We start from the raw sequence: 24,744 nt of genomic DNA, 5'->3' as shown, positions 1-24,744 counted from the left end.
AGCCCGAGGAGGCTGTGAGGCTTAGTGAGGAGCTGAGCCGTATGAATCCGAGCCTCCCTCAGTCTCAGAGCTCTGGGAACAGCTCAGATGACAGTAGCGCCCAGGTAGGTGCCATAAACACGTGCTCCAACTGGGTCCATTTCCTCTGATCAGCTGAGGATGTCAGCTTAATTTTTATATCATTATTAACATATATCTGTTGGCCAATATCATAACCATGGCCTGAATGTTAGTACAGTAGCAGCCCCCCAGAATACATACGTATATATATATACACCAAAATCTCCACTAAGCCCATCACTTGCGCTTTATTGTAAAGGGTTCTTGGGCTCCATCTAGGCTCAGCAGGAAAGTGTGCTGAGTGATTGTCAGTGTCTGGCCCGGGCAGGTGGGATAGGGAATGGCAGGATTTATGCCACATTTTCTCTTCCTGGTACGTAGCCTAGATATACCAAATACTTTGTTTAGGTGGGGGAAAGACCACAGGCTTGGAATTATTTTAAATATGGCTATTGCTAGGAGAACTAAAAGGAGTGACTACCAGCCACACCTCCGTCCTTATACCTCAATTTTACAGGTTCCCTCTGTACAAATTAAGGTTTCCCTACACACACCTTTCTAGGAATTATTTTGAGATCCACAGAGGGAGGCTTTGTACCCACAAGTAAACCAACTTCAAAAGACTGATAATAATATATCTGAGAAGTGATTCAAGTATACATTTCAAAAACAAGAAGACTATGAGTAAAAGAAGTCAAAAATATATTTGAAAAGAGGTTTGGATATAGAGCAAAAACTAGGCAAAAGTCATAATGAATGGAAAATGCATACCTGAAAGGAGATTCAGATACATTTGAATGAGAAAGGGCGTCCCTGGATTTGTTCAGAAGACCAAAAGGAAGTATGATACTGGATATTCAAAAAGAGGTTAATTTGACACCTCCCAGACAATCCCTTTATTGGACAGTGATTCAGTGTAGGAGGCTTGGACAGAGGCTAAACACCATGGTCAGAAAGATGAGAAAATCTTTGCCTATGAGCTTAAAATGATCAGGTACTTTTAGAATAATGAAATTTAGAGTATGAGAATTCACACCGTGGTTAATTTATTAATTTTCTCTAATTTACCCTTTCCCATTTTTGAAGAATTATTTCTCAATACTCAGGGAGGGGGAGGTGAAAAACTATGACATATAAAAATCCTATGGGAAATCTGGGAGAATAGCCACTTTGTTAAAGGACAAATTTATATACGACTTAGCCTCTTAAGGTTTCCTGAATTCTTGCATAGTTTGGTAATTTTTTTCCATAATAATGACTTTGAATTATTGAAAAAAGTATGTTATTCTTATTCATTCATTCAGCCAGTAATTAATCGAGTATCTTTGATGTGCCAGGCCCTGTGTTAAGGTAGATACAGCAGTAAACGAGATAGATGTGGGCCTCATGGGAAAAAAAAATGACATATTTGTATTTAGAAATTAACATTTCCAGAAACACTCACACACAATTTTGTTTACTTCTTCAAGCAAGCAAGGAAGAAAATGCACTTTAGGCAGCTCTTTCCTGCAATATGCTGCACAGTAATCATTTCAGAACTCCTTTCTGTGTATAGGGGTCTTTGATCTACTGATGGCTATCGATTTTTCTACTTTTTAGTTCTTGTGTGTAGTTTTTAGTCTTCGCCCCTGTTGCAGATTATAGTGCTAGTACTTTGCTGCTATCCATGTGTGCTGTGTCTTATTAGTCTCATCATGTGAAAATTGAACCAGCTGTAGGCTGAGACCAGATACCAAACTTTAAAGAATTCTCATAAATGGCAAATACATAGGAAAAAACTCTGAGAGCCTCTATTTTGAGTAAGTATGTGAGCTATATTGCTCATACGTATTTTGTGATATCAATCGTGGCTGCTGATTGCTTTGGGGGGCTTAATTTTTGCTGTTCAACAGTAATCCAGGTGAGGTTCCAATACCTGAATTCTAGATATTACTTTCCCACTGTTTTTGAAACAAGTTTAACTACCATTAACTATCTTAACTTCGTAGGTTTAAAATGTATTTCTTGTTTTTTCATAACATTATTGAATATTTATTATGCTCTAGGTGCTGTACTAAATACCCTGTGTATATTAAGCAATACGATGACTCAAGAACATGATTGCTCCCACTTTATAGATGAGGAAACTGAGGCTTTAGATAGGTTAAATAATTTGCCTCAAATGACACTTTGTGGTGGAACCTAGGTCTGTCTGCCTTACAGCCTGACCTTTTAACAGCCATGTCATCTGCTTCCACTTGCTGGGAAATTCAAAGAAAGCATATGTTCTCACGTCAAGCTAATTTCCTAAGGAAAGCTGGCAAGCTGGCTCCTGAAGGCCCTCCTAGGGTGTCTGTCACAGATTTGGTGAATTTATTTGGGATTTAGCCACTAGGCTTGCAGTCTCCAAAACTTTGATGTAACAGCCCTCCTAGAACAGATCTGAATCTTAGGGATAAACTTACATTAAACCAAACATTCAAGACTGTTGGTAAAATCCAAATGTCAATTAGTTATTCTTCTGTAATAGTTGATAAATATCATTTGAGCATGGTTAGACGAACAGTGCATTTACTCGTAGAGAGCTAAGAAAGACAAGTCAAAATCCGAATGACGTTTGATGAGTAGGGAGCCGGAACAAGCAGACTTAGTTTGATGACTCACATATTCACAGATTTTGATAGCCTCTTCCACCCACATGGACTGGATGAGAGTATCTAAAGCCAGTCGTCTTTAACTTTCCACAATAGGAATGATCTTGTCATTGAAACCTGTATATGAACTTGGTTCATGTTAAACTTTAATTTTATTTAAATAATCTTTTTCATTTTAAAAGCTAGGTTTTAAGCCTATAAAATTAAGATAATAACTTGTTTTATTTTAATTCTTAAGGAATCTTTCAGATGGAAGAGATACTAGGCACCATCTGCTCTCATGCCTGTAATTTGCAGATGAGTAAACTGAGACTCAGAGAGGATCACTGGCATAGTAAACCTGTTCATTGATTCCCAAAAGACCCCTATGTACTTTGTGCTCTTACATGATTCCCAGTAGCCTGTATGAGTCTTCATGCCTCTGCAATAACTTCCCGGGGGGAAGTAATCAATGGGTGGAAAAAAAGAGATCTTTATGTTCACCGCTTGACTGGCTAACTGGGAGCTTCTTTAGCAGTTGCCTTTCTTGGAAAGTAATTTGCATGTCTACTCTGGCAAAGTGATTGGACTGGAAAACATAAGCAGGAAGAACTGCCATTCTGGCTTTCTTCATCTTCAAAGCAGGCTAAAACTTCTGTACCTTTGTCCCATTGGTATAAATGGGGGCTTCTCTTGTTTTCCCTGTTTTGGTATGTTAAATGGCTGTATAGGCTGGTGATTACTAATTGTTAAAAGCTTCTGTATAATGGTTAAATAAGAAGGAGGGAGGATTGAGGCTTTCCAGGCATCAGGAAAGCTCTTGTTTTCAGATGGAAGAGCACAGTGTAAAGTTAGGTAGCCTCAGCCGCGCTGGGTAATGTAACTAAGTGCTTATTGCGTAGTAGGCACCGTGCTCAGTGCTTACATGTGCTACCTTACTTACCCTTTAGCTCCATCCAGTAGTTATCACTGTATCCACATTGTACGATGAGGAAAATGAAATGCAGAAAGATTAAGTAACCTTTCCAAGATCACCCAACTAAGTAAGTGAGTGTTGAAACCCAAATGTATCTAATTCCAAAGCTAAGGTTCTTAAGCATTACCGTATAAATACATTAAATTACATTAATACATATAATTACATTAAGGAACTTTCTCTAGGGATCTTAGAGACTTGCAGCTCTAAGACAAGCAGATTAGATTTAGACTGCCTTTCTGACTAAACCGAGATAGGAATTGAAGGGCTAACAGGACGTGGGGAATTCTGTGTGGCAGTTCTGTTGTGAGCAAGATAAGCTAGAATAATGACGTGGGTTTTTCAGAAGGTCTTGGACAGGAAGCACACTGGACCAGGAGTCAGGAAAGTCTAAGCATCTTATCTTACCTATTCAACTGGATACGGTCGAATTTTTTGTCTACTCAGCACGCCTGCGTGTGCTTACCCTTTAGAAAATCTAAGTGACTCCTTTTTGGTCACGGTAGTTTTATTGTGCAGGAGGGACCTGACAAGAGAGTGTGTTGTTGAGGAATAACTGAAGAATCATCAGGTAGTAAAAGGAAAGTGATGAGGAAGGCTAGGGATATACCATCTCCTGCTAGATGTTCTCTTCCCCTTTGCCAACACACACCACGCCACGCGCACACACACACACACACACACAAACACACCCACTCTCCTTCTTCCCATATGGACTCTTTGAACTCCACTTTTAAAGCATGTTTTACTCTAAAACTGTCTGTGCTTCTGTTCTCCTTCATTGATATGAAAAATAAGAAAGTCAATTTTCTACACTTAACTTGCTTTTGTTCACCTAATTTCTTTCATATTTTGACTCTAATATAACAGGAGTCAAATTGTATGAACATGTACAGCTAGCTGTAAATGTAAAAGAGTAACATGTTGTAGGTGAGCCAACTCTGAAAATATTTCCATGTGAATATTCACATTCTGACAGTTCTAGTTCTGACAGCCGAAACCCACGTTTTACCAACATTCTTTCAAATTGTCCATATTTCACTTGTAAAACGTTTGCTTTAGTATCCATCATCTGGAGAAAAACTGAAACACCAGCAGCAAGAAACACTTCACCAGAATTTGCACCGGCTCCAGGTTCTATACAACTCAGCTGAAAAAGAGCTTCGATACGAGCGAGGAAAGAACTTGGACTTAAAGCAGCACAATAGCTTACTTCAGGAAGAAAACATTAAGGTAACCCCCAACGGGTATATCCTTTATTGAAGGGTCTCAATTGCTCAGTTGAACCTGGGGATAAGCGAGTCAAAGTTCCTCGGCTTGATAGTTCATAATAGAGTCCCCAGGGGAGTGGGCTATGTGAACTATCTGGTAACTCCCTCCTTTAATTTTTCCCTACCAAGTAGGTACACAGCTCAGTTGTTTCTCTATTATTGAAGGAGTGTGTGTGCTGTCAGCCTGTAAATATGAAGTTTTTCAGTTACGCGGTCTTAAATCATTCCTAGAACTTTTAGTACTTACTAAATGTCAATGACCTAAACCAGATCTCTGGTGATACTGCCCTAATTCTATCTCTGGACATATTTATCCCTAATAGATGCATTCATTATTACTGGTTGGTTGAATCAAGTATCAGCTGCACCAAGGTGCAAATCATGAGAGAAAAGTTGTTCTTCCTGACATGAGTGCCTCTAAAATTTAGGGGAACATTCAGCCAGACGTGCTTGTTTTAAAATAAGCTATGTAGAACTGCCATCCACAGATTCATCTAAATTTTATGAACCACATAAACGTTCAGAATGAACCACCATGCAAAACAGAATTTTTCTTTTAATTATAATCTGTGAGGTACCTAGTTTCTATAAGCCCCTATCCAGGGTTCTGGAATTCAGCATTCAACAAATATTTATTGAGCATCAGTCCTACACCAGGCAGGCAATCTCATCAATACTGAGGGTTCAATGATAGGCAAAACAGACACAATTCTTATTTCATGGTGCAGGGGTCAGCACACTTTGGCTTATGGGTCAAATCCTGCCTGCCTTCTATTTTTGTAAATAAGGTTTTATTGGCACACAGCCATACCTGCTTATTTACATATTATTGATGGCTGCTTCTGCATTACAACAGCAGATTTAAGTAGTTCCAGCAGAGACCATACAGACCACAAAGGCTAAAATATTTACCACCTGGCCCTTTATATGAAAAGTTTGCCACCCGTGGTGCAGCAGGATCAATGACCTTATTCAAAAAATGACATAAAAATGGACTAAAAAAAGTTCTCTACTTTTTAAGAACTCACAGTCTAGTAGGAAAGACAAAGAGGAAAACAAATAGTCATTTATCCCAAAACTGCATGGGAAGCCCTTCTAAGAAGTTCTAGCATCCAGGATTATGTGGATAAACTTCTTCCCTATCCCCACCCTTTATGGTTTTTTGAATGTTGATCACATTCCCTCAAGCCTTTGTAGTTTTTTTTTTTTAATTAATTTTTTTTTTTTTTGCCAGAGGTAGAGGGGAGGTAATTTGATTGATTGATTGATTAAGTGGAGGTACTGGGGATTGAACCCAGGACCTCATGCATGCTAAGCACACACTCTACCACTGAGCTATACCTTCCCCACAAGCCTTTGTAGTTTTAAATTAAATTCCAAATCACATTTCCCTGTAGGACAGCCTCCCACTTTTCCCTTCAAACAGATTTCTTAGATCATTTTAACTGTCCACTCTGAGTGTACTCAAACAATGCTACATCTTTTTCAAGGTGCAATGACCAGAAGAGCAACCAGTCATTACCTTTTATATATGGTTGGCACCCTATAAATAGTTGTCAAATTAATGAATGAGTATAGCCTGATAAAAGGAGAAGACATTTTTCGTTCTGTTTTGAATCTCTTTCATGGTGGGGTAAAATATTGGCCACTTTAGTAATGAGATATCAGTCTTTTGGCTTGTCCCTTAAGCCAGGTACCTAAGCAGAGTCATATGCAATAGCCAATGGCCTTATAGTGACAGTTTGTCCACTTTATCTCATGTTAACCTCCCAACTCTGAAGGCTTAGCATTTTATAGATGAGAAAACTGTTCAAGATGGCAAAGCTAACAAGTTGTAGAGTCAGAATTTAAACCTAGGTCAGTTTCTGCCTTTCCTGTGTACAATTATCTTTCCATATTAGCCCTTTCCTCAATTTGGGGTCATTTTGGAACCTCATCTTTGCAAACTTAGAGCTTATTTCTTAAAATACACTCAGAGATGTTCAAACTTTGTGTCTATGGGTAATTTTAGGCATACTTATAAGACCGGTTAAGAATCCAGAGTACTAATTTGTTGCTTTTAAACCATTTTATTGTAAAGTGTAATACTCAGAAAGTACATAAAGCATAAATATATAGTTTAACAAAATTGTTGGAAAGTGATTACCCATGTAACCACCCTAGACGCACATGTTGTTGACCACAGCAGTGTTTGCTCCAGTGTTGTTGTCTTATTTCATCACTACCAGCATTGCCAAAATGCTAAGCATTGTTTCTGGGATCAGTGATCATAGGTCTCAGAGGCCTGTGGCTTTCTTGGCCTATGGAGTAAGTGGATAATGTATTATGAAGCCTATGAGCACTTTCTGTTTATAATAAGTTTCATAATCCTGAACAAATCCAATACACCAAATATTCCAACATTCAGTTTCTCCTTTGATGTCTTTGTTTCTTCTTCTACTCATAGTAAACTCTAAATTGAAACCAACGTGACAGGAGTCAGTGGAAGAAGGAGGAAGACAAGATGATTTTAATCATACAAGGCCATATGTTCCCAGAGTGTTGGGAAGCCACAGAAAGATTTAAGCAGGAGGAGGGTCGAGTAGTTCAATTTATGTTTTTGAATGGCTTCAGTGGAGAGAACAGATTAGAAAGGAGTAAAAATGGAAGCGGCATGACTAGTGCTATTGCTATGGCCCAGGCTAGAGGCGATGATAATCTCTACGAGGGTGGTGACACAAATGACATAAGTGGACTGATGCAAGACATGTGGAGGTAGAGTGACAGCACGTGCTGGATTGGCTCATGATGGGCAAGGAAGCTCAAGCATGACTCTCAGGTCACTGGCCTGAACAAAAGGTTGGATGGTGACATCATCTCCTGAAATCAGGAAGACTGAGAGAACGATGCTGGAGATGTGGGCACAATCAAGGAGTTTTATCTTCGCATGTATTGGCATGAAAGTGGTGTTTGAAATCATGGGAATGAACCTAGGGAGAGAAGGATTCACTGTCAAGGCCTGGAATAGTCTGATAGTACTTAGAAGTTGGGTACACTAGAGCAATCTACAAAAGAAACCAAGAAGCAACAGCAGAGAGGGAAGTGAAAAGCCAGGAGAGCTTGGTGTCACCGACTGCAAGAGAGGAGAGCTTTCTGAGATGGGGTTAGTGACTGCTTCTCACAGGCCGGGTGTCCACTGGACTTACATTGGCAATGGGGAGGGAGGTCAGTAGTGCCCTTAGCAAAAGCAGTTTCATGAAGTAGTGGGAATGAAAGCCAGCTTGGAATAGACAGGGGGAAAAAAGGATGGAAACTGTTTAGACCATGCATGTATAGAAACTCTTAGGAAAATTCCTTTGTCCAGCTGCCATCTGGCTAGACACACTTTGGCAAACCTTACTAAAACGCAGCAGCTCCAGAGAGGTAACCAGGCACGTGACATTGGTATTTATCAGCTCTTGGGGACTACACTTCTTTGAAAGCAGCTCATTCTGGCTCACGTTCACATTCTTCCCACACTTATTTTTGTCACTTGTATGTATTCCCCACCTCTAGATGAAAATTGAACTAAAGCAAGCTCGGGAGAAGTTATTAGACAGCACAAAGACGTGCTCCTCACTCACGGCAGAGTGGAAGCACTGTCAGCAGAAAATCAAGGAACTGGAGCTGGAAGTACTTAAACAGGCTCAGAGCATTAAATCACAGAACAACCTGCAGGAAAAGCTGGCTCAGGAGAAATCTAAAGTTGCTGATGGAGAGGAAAAGGTAATTATCCTCATAACAGCATGCACTGGCTATTACTACTGAAATCCTGTTTCCAGAGGGATTTTAAGAAATAGATGTGGTGCCAACTTGATAGAACTCTAGGGTTTTTCTATACCCTCCCATGCTTTCTTCTCTTTTGACTTCACCTACTTCTACAAATCTAGGAAAGATTGTGTATTTTATAAAAACTGTGTGACCTCAAAAAGGTAGGTTTCAGTAAATGTATAGCATGAACTTCAAGAGCTGACGGAGACCAAATGAATTTTGTTTTTTACTTTCAAATTTTAAGAGACTAATTCTCCTCTCCTGTTGGATTGGCTGTTTGTATGATTTCTGTAATTGTTGGAGGGATGTGTGTTGAGAAATGAACCGTTTTGAAATATTGCCCCTGCATTTTAGGTTGCCTAACACCAGGTGGCAGTAGTACGTAACACTTGCACGTTTTGATCTGTGGGTTTGTCGGAGAGTCAAATCTTCATTAAAAATAAGGCGTTTCATCAAACCACATAAAAATAAAACAAACATCAAAAAGGAGATGACGGTGATCTGAATTAAATGCAAAAACCTAGCGTTGAGCTAAAGAAGCCAGCACAAAAGAGTTCATACTGTGTAATTTCATTTATATGAGATTCAAGAATAGACAAAAGTAAGCTACAGTGATAGGGTAGTGGGTGTCTATATGAGGGGTCTTAAATGGAAGGAGACATGAGGGAATCGCCTGTGGTGCTGGAAGTATTCTTTACCTCGGTCCGGAAAAGTTAGTTACATAGATTGAGTAGTCTTAGAGACGTACACTTTACCATATGCATGCTATTACTGCATTTTAAAAAATTATTGGTAAAATATATAGACTGGTAAAATTTAAAAATTTAAACAGTAAATTTTGGATTTGGATTTTGTGCAACAAGTACTCATATTCTAACTGCAGTTGGAAGAGTAAATTAGTCTACAAGCTTCAGAAGGCAATTTGGCATTCGTATCTAGTCCAGTTAAAGATGTATATGCCATAGGACCCAGCACTTCCACCACCGGGCACAAACACTAGAGAAACTATTCTAGGCACTTATGTATCAGGATACAGAAATACAAACATTTTCACAGTCACATTGTTCCAAACAGCATAAAACTGGAAACAACCCAAATGTCCCCTGACGTGAGATGGAGTAAATTGCATGTTTACATAATAGTGTTCAACACTGAAAATGAATGTAACTCTAAGTATATGCTGTAGTTCAATACAATACTGAATAAAAACCAAGTCACCAAAAACAGTAGGATTCCATTGATTCACATGTCAAAACAGTACAAAATAGCAGAAAATAAAAACCATGTCGTATCATTAAAGGAAAAAGCCAGAAAATGATGAACACAAAATTCAAGATATTGGTTTTTCTCAAGTGGGGAACGAAGGGGAAATGATCAAAGATCACAAAGTAGACTTCAAATGTTTTGGAAATGTTTTCTTTCTTAAGCTGTGTGGCAGGTTCAAAAGTTTGGCATTTGTCCTTGACAGAGAAGCCAATGGCGTAATACTTTCACCAGAGGAATTAAGACTTGAATATCTTTAAGTAAGCATTTGCCCTAGGCAGAACTAAATGGGGCAGCTCGAAGGAACCTGAGCTGGCCTCAGATGACTGGCTGCCCACTGCGTTACCCTTGAATCGTTCTACATCTTCACCTCTCCTGTGGTGAGCGGGCTGTGCAGGGACCTAGGACTGCTGCAGAAAGCCTTCTCTTAGAAGAGGACTGTCATTCTCTGGCATCCACTGAATGTTTGCGGGGAACGTGGCACTAGACCACTGTAAAGGCTTTGCTGCTGCATCAGGAATACAACAGAGGGAGAACAGCTATTCCACTGAGACCTGTTCCTCCAACAAACATATTGGGCACCTACTACATTCTAGTGACAATTTTAGGAGACACAAGGGTTTATAAAAAAAAAAATATGTAAACAGATTGAGAGGAGATCTAACAGAAAAATTTTTAATGACAATTTTAACCCAACATGTAAATTCTAAAATAAAATATGTCTCTCTTTCAAAAACTCATAAACCTTATTTTTAGTTCTACCAGGGCATTAAAGAATGCACTACTGGTGCTAGGTAACTTGCTAATAGGTTTGCAAGAGACTTCTGCTTTGTTTTGAGATCTTATTCATAAATCTGGCCACACTGGGGAGAAACTAAATGCTCTCACACTTCGCTGTTAGAAGTGTAAATTGGTCTAATACCTATGGAAACAGTTTGGCATTATCCACTAAACTAACAAATAATAATAACCTTTGCCCTAGCAAATTCAGATCTCATAAGGTATTCTAAAAACTTTGTTTATGATAGCAAAAGATTGGAATCAAGATAAGTGTTCCTCAGTAGGGGTTTAGTAAAATTTAGTAAAATTGTCTATCCTTACAGTGGAATGGTATGCAGCTGAAAAGAGAAGACAAGTCTATATGTTATGTATAATAGGGAAAAATCATCAAATGTATTGCTATTTTAAAAAAGCAAGGTGCATAAGTATATGTAATATGCTGTCATTTGTGTAAAAAAATGTGTGTGTGAGGGAGAACTATATGTAGTATTTGTTTATAGATACATAAATAAATCTCTGGAGGGGTACACAAGAAACTAATACCACAGGTTACCTATTTGGTGGAGGAAAATGGGGAGGAAGACAGGACAGGGATGGGAAGGAGACTTCACTGTCACTTAGTTTACACACACATACACTAAACTATGCATGTATCACACATTGCAAAAATTAAGTAATTCTAAAATGAAAATAAATCTAGTCACACTCTTTACTTTAGATGAGATTTTATGTTCGCTCTCCTGTTTGCTACTTATGTGGTTATTTCCCTAGTTGGAAAATAGGTCACACTATTCTCTTTATTTGTAAACTTTTTTCATTTAAGATTTTGGATCTGCAGCAGAAATTAGAACATGCTCATAAAGTCTGTCTCACAGACACTTGCATTTTGAGGAGGAAGCAGCTAGAGGAGAGGATAAAGGAAGCAATGGAAAATGAAGCTAAAATGAAGCAGCAGTATGAGGAGGAACAGCAGAAGAGGTAAGAGGAACAAAGATGTCATTTCCCCTTGGGCTGGCCGTGGCCGAGTCTCCCCTCAGTGTCAGTCACCACTGTGTTTCCTGTGTTCCCACTGAAGTAAGCTCAGTTGCAAAACTTCGTATATAAAGCACTTATCATTATACTGTGTTTTAGCTTCTTTATTTTCTGGTTTGCCTTTCACCCTAGAGTGTGGAGTTCTTAAGGGCAGAGATTATTTCCTGTTCTGGGACACACTTGGTGCACCAGTAAACCTTCTTGAATGAATGGGTTGCCTATGAAATATGATACTCTGGGATTTGCTTTTCTAACTCTACACAATTGGCACAAAATGAATACTAGAATGAGGTCCGTGTTTTGTTATTTGTCAGCTGATTTTCCTCAAAGAAGATCCAAGTACTTTACAGACTTCTTAATCATTAACACGCAGATACAAGATAGGAGCTGTCATAGTTGTTTCTAAAATTATTTTGATTGTTATTAGGATTTTTACTTGTGGTGGAACAAGGCAGGCTGGGGTCTCGGGTGGTGAAAAAATTTACCAAAGGCCAAGGATGAGAATAGGAAGAGAATTTATTAGGTTGCGCTGCCATAGACAACAGTGGGCCACACAGACTAGAGGCGCCTGTGTGAGCCCCGAGGGTGGGCTGTTGAGGTGTTTTGTGAGGGAGGGTTACATCAGGTACCACAGAAGTTTTGATTGGTTGTAGGTGAGGTAAGAAGTTTAGGGTCAGTGAAGGGCAGTGGGATATGGCTCTGTTAAAGTGGAGACATGGTCTGAAATGAACAAGCCTGAGCTATTGTGAAATTAGACATTACCTAGGGCTATTCGTAAAGAATGTGCTATATCTGTTGAGGGATCACAGGCAGATGTCTGAGAGCCCAGGGATGGGGGTCATTGGACTTTGAAGTTGGCCCCACATTACTTAGATGACCTTCTTGTAGACCCTAAACTTCAGTAACCAGTGCTTCTTATTTCTATAGCACTCGAATGATTCACATATATCTTGGTGGGGAGAGTATAGCTCAGCGGTAGAGTGCATGCTTTGCATGCATGGGGTCCTGGGTTCAATCCCCAGTACCTCCTCTAAGAATAAATAAATAAATAAACCTAATTGCCTCACCCACAAACAAAACAAAAATGATTCACATGTATCTTTTAAAAATATGGTTCTAACTACTGAAGAGATATACAGACATTCACATAAACTATGAAGTTCCTAAACTTACTTTCATCTCTACTTGAAGGCTCTAGCATTCAGTAGGTGCTCAGTAAAGATACAGTGAATAAATGAATGTTTGAGTAAGTGAATGGGTGTATGAATGAATAATGAACAGTTAGGTGTAATAGCACAGCCACATCTACCGGGATGGTGCTCGCCTCCTGTGCTGGTACAGCTGGATCCTGCGTGAACTGCAATTAGTACACCTTTTAAAGCGTTGCTCACAGAGCAAGAGAAAGCTCTATGGGCAAACATACAATGAGACAAAACAAAAATAATGAATGGTACTCCAACTTCTAAGTCAAGGGGCAGATAAAACTATCAGCTCCAGGTTCAAGAGAAGCCCAGGACGTCTGCCACAGGGTAGGCTAGCTGACCAGAGACTCTGGTGTTAAGCTGGGGATCTTGAAAGAGCTAAGGTGTTCCGCAGTAGGCAGCCTCCTGGCTTCCTAATTAAGGAAATCTAAATTATCTCTGGAGAAAGCAACCCCAATTGAGATATTAAGGACTCCCATATATTAAATTTAATCAAATATATGCTTATAATCAAAAAGCACCAAATAACACAAGGAAACTGATTACCATGAATGAGAGTCAGCAGAAGAAACAAACACCAGGTTTATAACCCCCCAAAATGTCGGTAATTAGAATTACAAAGACCAGGTTGTAACGCAACTGTGTGGGTCGCTTCCCCTTCTAAGTGAGGTGGCCCCTGCTCTGTCCATAGAATGTGTATCTCTCTGAATAAATCTACCTTTGCTCAAAAATAAATAAATAAATAAAAGCTGTGTAAAGTTTATAAAGAAACAAAAGATGTAATCAAGGAACTGAATGGGAGAAGGGCTATTTAACTTTCCTGTAACCTGGTTTCTTATGTCTGAAGTGAGAATAGTGATAAACTGCTTTTTGTGGGTGTGAAGATTGGCTGAGAAGAAATAATGTAGAAGTAATATTTAAACTAAGTGTAGGAAAATGAAATACGTAGGGAAATTCTTTTCCTCAAAAAAGGGACTATCTAGTACACATTGTTTTATAACCTGAAGAAAGCAACCCCAATATAGATATTTAGATTATAACCTACTTTTTTCACTTAAACTAGTATAATCTGTTTACCTGCCATTAAACTTTCTTCTAGAATATTATTTTAATAATATGCCATAATTTATTTACTCAATCCTTTATTGTTGGACATTTACATTTTTCCAGTTTCTTGCCTATAAAAAGAATAGCATAATATATATCCTTGTACCCATTTTTTTTTGCATATCCTTTATTTCCTTGGGATGAATTCCAGCAAGTGTAATTATAATTATCTCTGCTTATTGTAAAATTTCAAATATTAAAGAACTATATAAAATAAAAGGCATAAGTTCTTCAGAATTTTACCCTTCAGCAATAACCACTTTAAGTGGGTGCTACGTATTTCTCAAAATTTTTTCTATGCATTTGCATATGTTTTTTATTATTCTTGTTTTGCTAAAGAAAAGTTAAGTCATTTTAGCTATATTGCTTGGAATTTGCATTTTTCACCTAAAAATCTAACATGGGCATCTTATTAGCCACTTAGTAGCTGCATCATCTTGGGCAAGTTTCTTATCCTCTCAGGGCCTGTCCACATCTCTCTCATAGCATCATTATGTGAATTGGATGAGTTATTAGCAGTTGGCTTGTATCAGTGTCTAGCACATAGTAAGCACTTGTATCAGTCCGGGTTCAGTCAGAGAAGTAAAACCAGAAAGAGGAAAATGTGTATAAGGAATTTGTTACAGAGATTTGGTCTTATGCAATTGTGGGAGCGGGTTACACATCTGTAAGGCTGTCATCTGCCTCTTATGCTGAAGCTCCAAGTCTTCAGGGCAAATAGTCAAGTCAGGAAGTGAGAGAGAGCTGAACCCATGAGCCCAGGCTGAACCCGGGAGGCTGGACTAGAAGCCATGTCAGTCTCATTGCCTCCAGCCTTGATAGAGTAGGTGTCCTGCTTCGTCAAGGAGAAGCTGGTCCCCCTCATTAAGGAGCTAAAGAGACACATGGCCCAGGAGATGGAGAAGGTGGAGGAGGATCGGAGGGAAGGTAGAGCAGTTACAGGCCCAGCTGTGGCTCACACCAAGGCGAACAGCAGAGAAGCAGCATCGGTATGAGCCACAGAAGCACCTGCTCCAACCTGCCAAGTGTAAAAGCAAAATGCTTCACTTCTACCCTCCAGATCTGGCACAAATAGATCTCTTGTAGGCTGCTCTAACCAAAAATGTGTGGAAGGAATTCCTAGCCAAGTTGACATATCATACAAAGCCATTACTACCAAGATGTTATTGTTGTTATTTTAATATTTGATGTTACTGTTGTCAGATTCATCATCCTCTTCAGTGAAGTGAAAAATGTTCATTTTGGCTAGAATATAATGTTTGGGGATTAGAGAAGTGGCAAAAAAAATGCTAGAAAGGTAAGCTAGTTCTGGTCATGTCGAGCCTACCAGCCACATCATGGATTTGGACCTGTTCGTGGGAGAGATTGGTCTACAGTTTTCCTTTCTTGTAATTTCTTTATCTGGTTTGGGGATTAGGGTATGCTGACCTCATAGAATTAGTCAGGAAGTGTCCCCTCTTCTTCAATTTTTCTGAAAGAGACTGTAGAGAATTGGAATCATTTCTTCCCATTTGGTTGGTAGAAGTCACCACTGAAACCATCTGGGCCTAGTGCTTTATTTTTTGGAAGGTTATGAAGTATTGATTCTATTTCTTTAATAGATAAAGGCCTATTCAAATGATCTATTTCTCCTCGTGTTAAGTTTTAGCAGATTGTGTCTTTCGAAGAATTGGTCCATTTCATTTAAGTTATCCAGCCTGTAGGCATTGTCCTTTTATTGTCCTTTTAATGTCCACAGGATCAGTAGTGAAATGAAGATCCTTCTTTCATTTCCAATATTAGTAGTTTGTGTCTTCTCTAGCCTGGCTAGAGGTTTACCAATTTTATTGATTTTTTTTCAAAGAACCAGCTTTGGTTTCATTGTTTTTCTCTATTGTTTTCCTATTTTTGATTTTATTTATTTCTGCTCAAGTTTTTATTATTTGTTTTCTTCTGCTTTATTTAGACTTATATTAGTCTTCTTTCTCTAGTTTCCTAAGGTAGAAGCTTACTGATTTTCATTCTTCTTTTATATTTGCATTTAATGCTGTAAGTTTCTCTCTAAGCACTGCTTTCACCATATCCCACAAATTTTGTAAGCTGTTTTCATTTTCATATAAAATACGTGTAGTTTAAAATAATTTTAAGATTTCCCTTTGACACCTATTATTTAGATATAAGTATGTTTGTTTACTCCCCAGATATTTTGTGATTTTCCACTTTTCTGTTATTGCTTTTGTCGTTTTATATTAAACAGTTGCATACAATTCTATTACATAGCTGTATCATAATTTATGTAAAATGTTTTTTAGACTTTGTGTTGTTATAAATAATTTTATAATTAATATCTTGATACATAAGACTTTGCAACTATAACAAAGTATGATAAGTGACACAGTAAGGGAGGTTAAGGATGCTCTTGTAAAGCTACTGAACACAAGTTCATGTGCCTGATGCACAGTGAGGCCAAACTGAAACATCAAGTTTGGAGCAGAGAAAGGTTTATTGCAAGGCTGAGCAAGGAGGATGGGTGGCTCATGCCCCCAAAAGCCCCAAACTCCTTGAAGGGTTTCAGCAAAGCATTTTTAAAGGCCAGGTGAAGGAGGGGCATTTTTAAAGGCCAGGGTGTGTGACCATCTTGTGCACAGTTCTTTGATTGGTTGATGGTGATCAGTCCTTAGGTGCCAGAAGGTCTGGGGACTACTGCTCATGATCATCAAGTAGTTAATTTCTTCCATTTGGTGGTTGTTTTTAGCATCTGAAAAACTCAGGAAATATGCAAGAGATACTGTTATCTGGGTACTTGGAGAGGAGCTACAGCAGAGGATATGGGGGGCAGGAGTCTGTCCCTGGAAGGTCTCATAGGGTCCTAGCTGGTTCCAGAAACACATAGCAGGGACATCTAATTTGGTCTAAGAAGCTCAAGAAAGCCTTCCTCAAAGAAAACTGTTTAAGCTGGGAGTGAAGTGGTTTGTAGGAGGAAGCTAAGTAGAGAGTACTAGGCAAAGGCAGGCCTCAGGGGAGGATGGGGAAAAGGCTGGCGCTGTAGGGGAGGAGGAAGGGTGGAGGACGACTTGTTACAGGAAGTGAAAAAAGTTCATTTTGCCTGGAACTAAATGTCTGGGGGTAGAGGAAGAGGCAGGAAAATGAGGCTGGAAAGGTAAGCTAGTTCACAAGCCATATTAAAAAATTTGGACTTTTTATCTTAAGCGTAACGGGGAATGCTGCAGCAGTGTTAACATGTGTGCATTAGTATCAGTAGTGTTTGTAACTAACAATCCTATATGAAACCAAGAAGATAAGGGATTCAACTCGTAAACCAAAGAGGAGAAGTAAAAAGAACAGAATTCGGAATTAAGAGCCCGCCTCCATCTTGTCGGAGCTATGTGACCCTGAGCACAGCTTCCTCTGTGGGATAAGAAAATTATTTGAGGAGCAAGAGATAAAACTAGGGAAAGCTTCTGTCACAAAGCTTCTTTGGTGTTGATCCCTAATTTATCTTATGGACGTATACCTTACCTCAATTTTAGGTCAAAGAGTTTCTTTTGCAAAGCTTTGCAATTCACAGTGGAATTTAATGAACATTATTGCCCTCAGGAAACTCCTTGATCAGAATATGAATGAGCTACAAAAGCAAGTGAAACTCCTACAGGATAAAGAGAATCAACTGGAAATGACCAGTTCTCAGCAACAATCCACAATTCAGCAACAAGAGGCCCAACTTAAACAACTGGAAAATGCAAAAAGAACATCTAATGAGGTAAGAAAACAAACAGGAGTGCCGCTCAGCTTCCCTGTTCTCTCAGACCTAAGTAATAGTTTGTAGCAGCTAATGATGATTGAACGCCTAGCATTTTTACCCATTAAGTTTAGTCTGGGTTCAGTCAGGAGAGCGGAATCTACTCTAGGTGTTCTGAGCAAGAAGGGATTTAACATGGGGAATAACATGCTTACAAAACTGTTGGAAGAGAGAGGCAGGGGTGAGCAGAAGGTCAGAAAGAACTGTTGCTGGCTTTCAATATATCCAGCCGTTCAGAAGGCACAGGGAAACTAAGTCCTGCAGCACCAAAGTGGGAGATTTACATAAACCCCCTGAAGCCCTTACAATTGTGTCATCTGCGGTCTGCCCTTTAACCTACCTGGTAATGTTACCCAAAAACCGGGTTCGCCTCTTGGTGGGTGTCACACCCTAAGATACAACCAAGCCAAAGAGCGGGAGGAGGAAGGATTTGTTACTTGCAGCAAGTAAGGAGAACATCGGGGAACTTTCCCAAAGAGGTGTCTCCCCACCAGCAACACTGAGGATGTTTTAAGCTAAGGGTACATGCATATTCATGAAGGATCTTGAGCAGAGAATTCAGCATAGAATTGGGGCAAAGGTCAACAGAGTCCAGGCTTCAGTTGATTGAAGTCAGGAAAGTCAGCATCACCATTCTGTCCTCCATCTGGGTGGAACTCAGAAGTGCATATCAAATTGTTCTGTATATCACTTGAAGAGGAACCACGACTGTTTCATCACTGAGCTATTGTTTCTTAACTGCTTTTCCTTTGTTCCTTCATTCCTTCACTTCCCTTAAGATCATTAATTACTGAGACCTATTCAAGGACAAGCGCTGAATTACAGAGACCGGTTCAAGGGCAAGTACTGTGGCCAGGCTTAGATCCCAAAATGGCTCAGGCCAAAAATGATTTCTCTTATGTCAAGAAAGCCATGCCTGGTTCTTTCTCTGGGGACCCCCTACCCTGTCTGCTCACAGAAGTGGTGGAGGAGAAAAGTGGCTTTTGCAGTGCTTTCTCAACTATGTACAAGTGCCTCTCATTTGCAGAAACTAAATGGAAACTCTGCTGTCAAGGGAGCCTGGGAAAGGTCATTTTCAGACTTTGAACCTTGCAGCACAGGGGACAGCTTTGAAAAGTAGAGGTCCTGGTGAGCAATGCCGGTTCACTTTGTGTAGGCAGCGTCCATACAAGCCTCCTTACCCCGATTTAACTTTATAAACAATAAGAAGAACATTATGCCTCCACCTAATAATGATGCAGTGTCACTCATGTAAATGAAGACACGCTTAACCTCTCAAAATCCATCAGTTTCTGCGGTCATTTGGGGGTAATGTTAATTGCTACTTCTTCAGCCTCAATCCACATGGATATGCTAACTTTAAAACTTAATTATAAAGTTAACTCTCAATAATACAGTAACACATATTTTGCCAGTGTGGTGTAGGTTCAGGAAGGTACTCCCATGCCATCTCTTGGTTTCTTTCCACATATTCTGGCTCTGAGAGAAACAGCATCATGTATCAGTCACTGGTTAAAAGTTTAGACATCATCTTGTAGGACATCACTGAACCCTAAAAGATGTTGTAACCTAGCCAGCATCATATCTACATCTTTCGTAGGTCTTTCCACTGTTCTGCAGGTTAGTTTTTTTCTGAATATATGAGAAGACCAATGACTCTCATATATATGAGCCTTTGTTTCACTTCTCTTACTGTAAAATGATTTCCTTGGTCAGAAGCCATGCTGCATGGCAGTGTATCATGACAAGAAATTAAGAATTTGGTAAGTCTACAGTTGGTGGTCCTGGCAAAAGCATTGTGGACAGAGAAAGCAAATCCAAATCTAAAATGAGTGTCTGTTTCATTGAGGACAAATTGTCATTCTCTCTGTGGTGGAAGGGGTCCAGTATAATAAACCTGCTACCAGGTGACTGCCCAGCCCCCCTGGTGGATGGTACCATATCAGTTGCTCAAATTGATCTTTGCTTTTGGCAAGTTGAGTGGATTAGCATTGGTGACCCCTTAGAAAATATATTCCCGCCACCATGCAGTTTGTACATGAGCTCACTGAGCAAGCAAATAGGTGATAGAAAAACAGGCTAAGTGACATCTATAGAATGTCACTTCTGTAGTGAAGAATGTACTGTTTTTTCCCTCTGGTGATTGAGGGCCAGCTCTTTTGTAGAAGCTCTCTGATGAACAAAAAACACATGAAACATGTATTTTCACACTAGGCCTGCGCTGTCCGATGTTGTGTCAGCTAGCCACATGTGGCTACCTCCATTTAATTTAAATTAATTAAAATTAAATAAAATTTAAAATTCAGTTCCTCAGCACACTAGCCACGTTTCACGTGCTCAGTAGCCACATGTGGCTAGTGACCACCATATTGGAGGATGCAGACATAGAACATTCCCACCAATCCAGAAAATTCTGTTGGACTGCATTTCTAGTCTAGACCCCTTTCCCAGACCTATTTCAAGTGGTTGTAGCATACTGTACTGAATCATATGTAAATCATACTTACATATTGGATCATATATAAATCAGGCCCAAATTTTTCCTTCTTGGTTAACTGGTCACAGAGAACTCCCTACGAGGTCATAGGTTTGGGTTGAGAGAGGGAGTCATGCAGTAGAAGTAAGTACCAATTGCTCATGCAGCTTGGAACCTTTAGGACCTGCTCAGGCGCAGCATTTGACACAGCAGTTCCTTTAGAGGATGGAGTTCTATACTACTGCGCATGCCCAACTCACAGGCTCGGTGATTAATAGAATACCTTGTTTCAGGAAGGGCAGCATAGGTTACTCGATCACCTGATTTCTCATGGCCAACCATTCAGTCTCCCCAGGACCCAGAGACAAGGAAGGACCTTTCTCATAAGGCGAGTGGTAATTATGGGAGGAGAGATGGCTTTCCTCCCAAATCCTAAGATTAAACTAAAGCTTTCCAGAGGCTCCACATTGCTTTCTCATCTGCCACCGAACCTTGGAGCAGTTTTGGATCTGCTGGTGATAAAGCCCAAATGGCATAGCAGTTTGCCCTGCAGCCCAGCACAGCACAGGCACCACTGAAACCGTACAGCCTTGGAGGTTGCTTGATAAATGGGTTGAAGGAGCAAGAATGGTATCAGTGGATTCTAGAATCTGAAGAGGCAATACAAGCACTTGGCCTTTTCTACCATCAATAGCCCTCACTCCTCAGGTTGGAAAGTCAACAAGGAGAGTCTGCTCTTCCAGGTTGTCCAGTCTGACTGTACATTCAAGAATTCGGGAATAAGCACTGAGGAGATTCACAAACCCACTAGGCCCACTGTGAACCCAGTGAATCACTGAAGATGTCCTAAGACACACTGTGAGATCACACTCCACTTTCTACCTTACTTCCTTAAGCCCCCACTCTGAATTGTGAACCTCAGTCCCATTTTGGGTTCCAAGGTACTTGTGTTGACCCAGAACCACTATACTGTATGTAATTCCCCCGAAGTCTCTATTATTCCTGTTCTCCAATGCCCAGTCACCTGGGTAAAAGGCCACAGGTCTCTTTGGGGATGGCTTGGGAGAAGAGCACATCCTCGTGGCAGTGTTATACACAAGGTTCTTCCTGAAGTTGACCTGGTGAAAGGACCTTGGGTCTTTGAATGGGCTCAAATCTGGGCATTGAGTAGGAGGCTGTTACTCTTCGTTGTTGTCATTTAAATTGGGCCTATGTTCACCAGGCCCAGGTGGGTTTACTTATGTATTGATTTAAAAATACAACTCAAGTAAAACTTTAATAGGTTCTTCATCTATGTTAGTTCTATAATTACTATCATCAATTAACTACAACCAAAGTTTGCTACAAATCAAACCATTTGGCTGCATCTCTGGCCCTATTATCTAATAACTGTAATAATGCCCACCTTGCATCTGAGAGTTAAACATTGCCACTTGACCTCTGACACTCTGCAGTACCATCATCCCCACTAAAATCAGGGGTACGTTTCAATGTTGGCACCTCCCACTGTCATCCTCAGTAGAATATTATAGAGAACTTCAAGGAATCTGAGCTCCCCACCCACCAGTGTATTTGGCAAAGCCTTGGTGAAAGGAATGTCTTATAAGTGATGTGTGGGTCATGGTGATGATGTGGGTAAGCAGGTCACTCATGATAAATCTACTCCAAGTTTCCTATCTACTTAAGACTTTGGATTCCTTCCTCTCACTAATGCCAAGGAAGTATGGCATCTTAATGTCATTTAACATAGGTCACTGTTGAGTCCAAGATTCAGTCCATCTACCAAGCAAACTATTAAAGTTACATTAGATGTTAAAATTAACACATTAAATCTTGAATCTCTGGTAAGTGCATCCATGTCAGCCTGTTCAATATTATTTTCCTTTCTCCATAGTATAACACCCTATGGATACATTCCTGCATATATTCCTCAGGTTTCTGCCAATTTAATTTGGCAAAATCTTTCCATTCTTTCACTATGGCAGTCCTCCTAGGTCAGTCTCTATACTCAAAGCCCACTCCCCAGGAGGTGCTGGGATCTGACTCTAGTTGTAGGATTGGAAGCAAAGAGAAGTGACAATAATGCAGGGGTGGGTTTTAAGAACAATAGGTGTCCTCTTACAGGTAACTGCCTCAGGTGGAGTCAAGAGTCCTCAAGGCAAGGGTGGTTAATCTGAGGCAGCAGATGGACTGCTTATGCTGATAAGAGAGGCTCAGTAGAATTTCGAGGTCCAGGGTGGTGAAAGTTATTGGAATCCTGTCAGATGTTCTCATTCCCAGTTCTCAAATGTGCATGTCTTTCCAAATAAAGCACTGTTTTTCTCATAAGAGATTTAGCAAGGCTATGAAATCAACTTGTGCTGCAGTTTTGAAACCTACTTGATGAAATTTGGGATTTGGATTTTGGATATATTGACCTGCTGCTGATATGAAAGAAGTGTCCGGGTCTCTGTGCCTTGTTCCAATAATTAAATCCCATGTTGGACATTTTCTTCTTGTAAGCTCATTAACATGGTCAGACGTGAGAGCCCACCCACCACTCCTTGGAGATCTCCGTCCTGCTATAACATGCTTTGTATCAGTCATGTGATCTGCCAAAACACAGGCAGATCTTTAATCAGATCTTTTGTCATGAATTAGTGGCAGGATTAATATTGCCTTCAAATCTAACCAGCTCAGATACCAATCCCAGATTCCCTGGAGCCACTTCTAAAAGCAAATACTTCATTAGTCAGGGTTGGGTCAGGAAAATAGCTTGCACTCTACATACTTCAAGCTGGAAGACTTTTTTTACAGATAGAATTAAATGCTTACAAAACTAGTGGAAAGCTGGTGGGGGGGGGCAAAAGTCAAGGAAAAGAGCGGCTGGCTTCCAGAATTCTGAAAGTGCAGACAGCACAGGAAGCTACTTTGGTTTCAGAAGCTGAAGCCTCTTGTAAGCCTTTTTCAGCAGAAAGGCTTTGCTGGTTTACGGTCCCTAAATATCATACCTTTATTCAGCAGTGTTCTCATTTTTTTTTTTTTTAATGTTTTTCAGCATCTCAAGAGCAACCAGGAACTGTCAGAGAAGCTGTCTAGGCTGCAACAGGAGAAGGAAGCTCTACATCAAGAATACAGGAAAGTTTTGAACCAGCTGGATGTCCACGTGAGGTAAACAGCAAGTTTCCTCTGGAAGAACACTGTGTAGAGTAGCTGCGTCTTAGGGCGTCAGCTCCAGGCCTAGGCAGGGGATGCTCGCTGAAGTGGCCTTTCAAGGACGCCAACACCCTTTTCCTTCGTTCTTAGAAGTTCTGTCCTCAGGGCTTTTCCAAGAGAAGTGTGGGGACCAGTTTCTTTCCAGGAGAGGCAGGGAGAAGGGGGGTGCTATTTATTGAGCTCTCATGGTGTCTAACTTCTTGCTCTTCCCCGAATACACCCCTCTCACTTGCCATGAGGCTCTTCATCCTTTTCCTCAGCCCAGACCAGTCAGTCTCCCTATTCCAACTCTTAATTCTTCCACTGAGAGTCACCTCCTCTCAGAAGCCTTTCTTGACACACCCAGCCTGGGCTGGCAAGGTTCTCATTCTTTGTGACTCTCTAGCCCTCTGTATGTGACTCTCTGTAATTATTTAAGAACTTGCCATGTTGTTTTGATATAATATGATTCACACCTGTCTTCCTCACCTGACTAGGTTTTTAGAGGACATGGGCCATGGTCTCACTCATCTTTTAATCCACAGTCCCTGGTATATAGCAGGTGTTCAATAAAAGTGTATGTTCCCAAACTTCCTTCTCTTTCTTCCATTTCCTGCCCATCATCCCACCAGATTCCTCCAGCTCTCCTCCTCTCTGAAGTGTAGTGTGGTAGTTCAGAGTATGGACTCTGGAGCCATACTGCCTGGGTATAATTCCTGGTTTTACTAGGAACTAGCTGTGTGACCTTGGGCAAGTTGAGTAACCTCTCTGTGCCTGAGGTACCTCATCTCTAAAATGGGCAAAGTAACCATTCCTATCTCATAAAGTTGTCGTGAGAATTAAATGAATGAGTATATGTAAAGCATTTACTTAGAAGTGTCTAGCACACAGCTGTTACTATTACCAAATCTACTTATTTTTAGTTTTTTTTTTTTTCCTCCATGAACCACCTTTCTACTCCTAGCTCTGCATCTTTCTGCTTTGTTCCTTTTAGAGGTGGAAGTTTTTTATTCTCTTATGTTCTCACCCACCTACTATGTTGATAGTAGTAATGATAATGATTTAAAGACAACTCTCTGCTGTATAGCAGAGAATTCTTGAGTCATTGATATTCATTACCTTGCTCTGATGATCATACCACTGAGAAATATAGAAACCCAGAAAGGTTTATGCATGGTTCAGCTCATGCTGCTGACAAAGTTAAGACTAGACCTCAGTTTTCTG

At 40.1% G+C, this 24,744-nt stretch overlaps 1 protein-coding gene and 1 non-coding gene across 4 annotated transcripts in view; both read left to right on the top strand.

Annotated features, from left to right (window-relative positions):
• CCDC30 (coiled-coil domain containing 30) overlaps window positions 1–24,744 on the top strand; it is a 101,181-nt gene that overhangs the window by 57,100 nt on the left and 19,337 nt on the right. For all 3 annotated transcript variants that reach the window (XR_010383874.1, XM_010994840.3, XM_064493677.1), the window contains exons 9-13: window positions 4,711–4,881; window positions 8,454–8,663; window positions 11,575–11,729; window positions 17,669–17,831; window positions 23,384–23,496. Coding sequence is in view for 2 of the 3 variants with exons in the window: in XM_010994840.3 (XP_010993142.2) it covers window positions 4,711–4,881; window positions 8,454–8,663; window positions 11,575–11,729; window positions 17,669–17,831; window positions 23,384–23,496 (812 nt within the window). In the remaining variant the exon portion in view is untranslated. The remainder of the gene's footprint in view (window positions 1–4,710; window positions 4,882–8,453; window positions 8,664–11,574; window positions 11,730–17,668; window positions 17,832–23,383; window positions 23,497–24,744) is intronic.
• On the top strand, window positions 12,741–12,813 carry TRNAA-UGC (transfer RNA alanine (anticodon UGC)). The gene has a single exon. It is a non-coding gene; the product is annotated as a tRNA-Ala (tRNA).

Source organism: Camelus dromedarius, chromosome 14 (genome assembly GCF_036321535.1).
Source record: "Camelus dromedarius isolate mCamDro1 chromosome 14, mCamDro1.pat, whole genome shotgun sequence".
In the NCBI taxonomy this organism is placed as follows: Eukaryota; Metazoa; Chordata; class Mammalia; order Artiodactyla; family Camelidae; genus Camelus; species Camelus dromedarius.
This window is presented reverse-complemented; position numbering and strand designations above follow the sequence as displayed.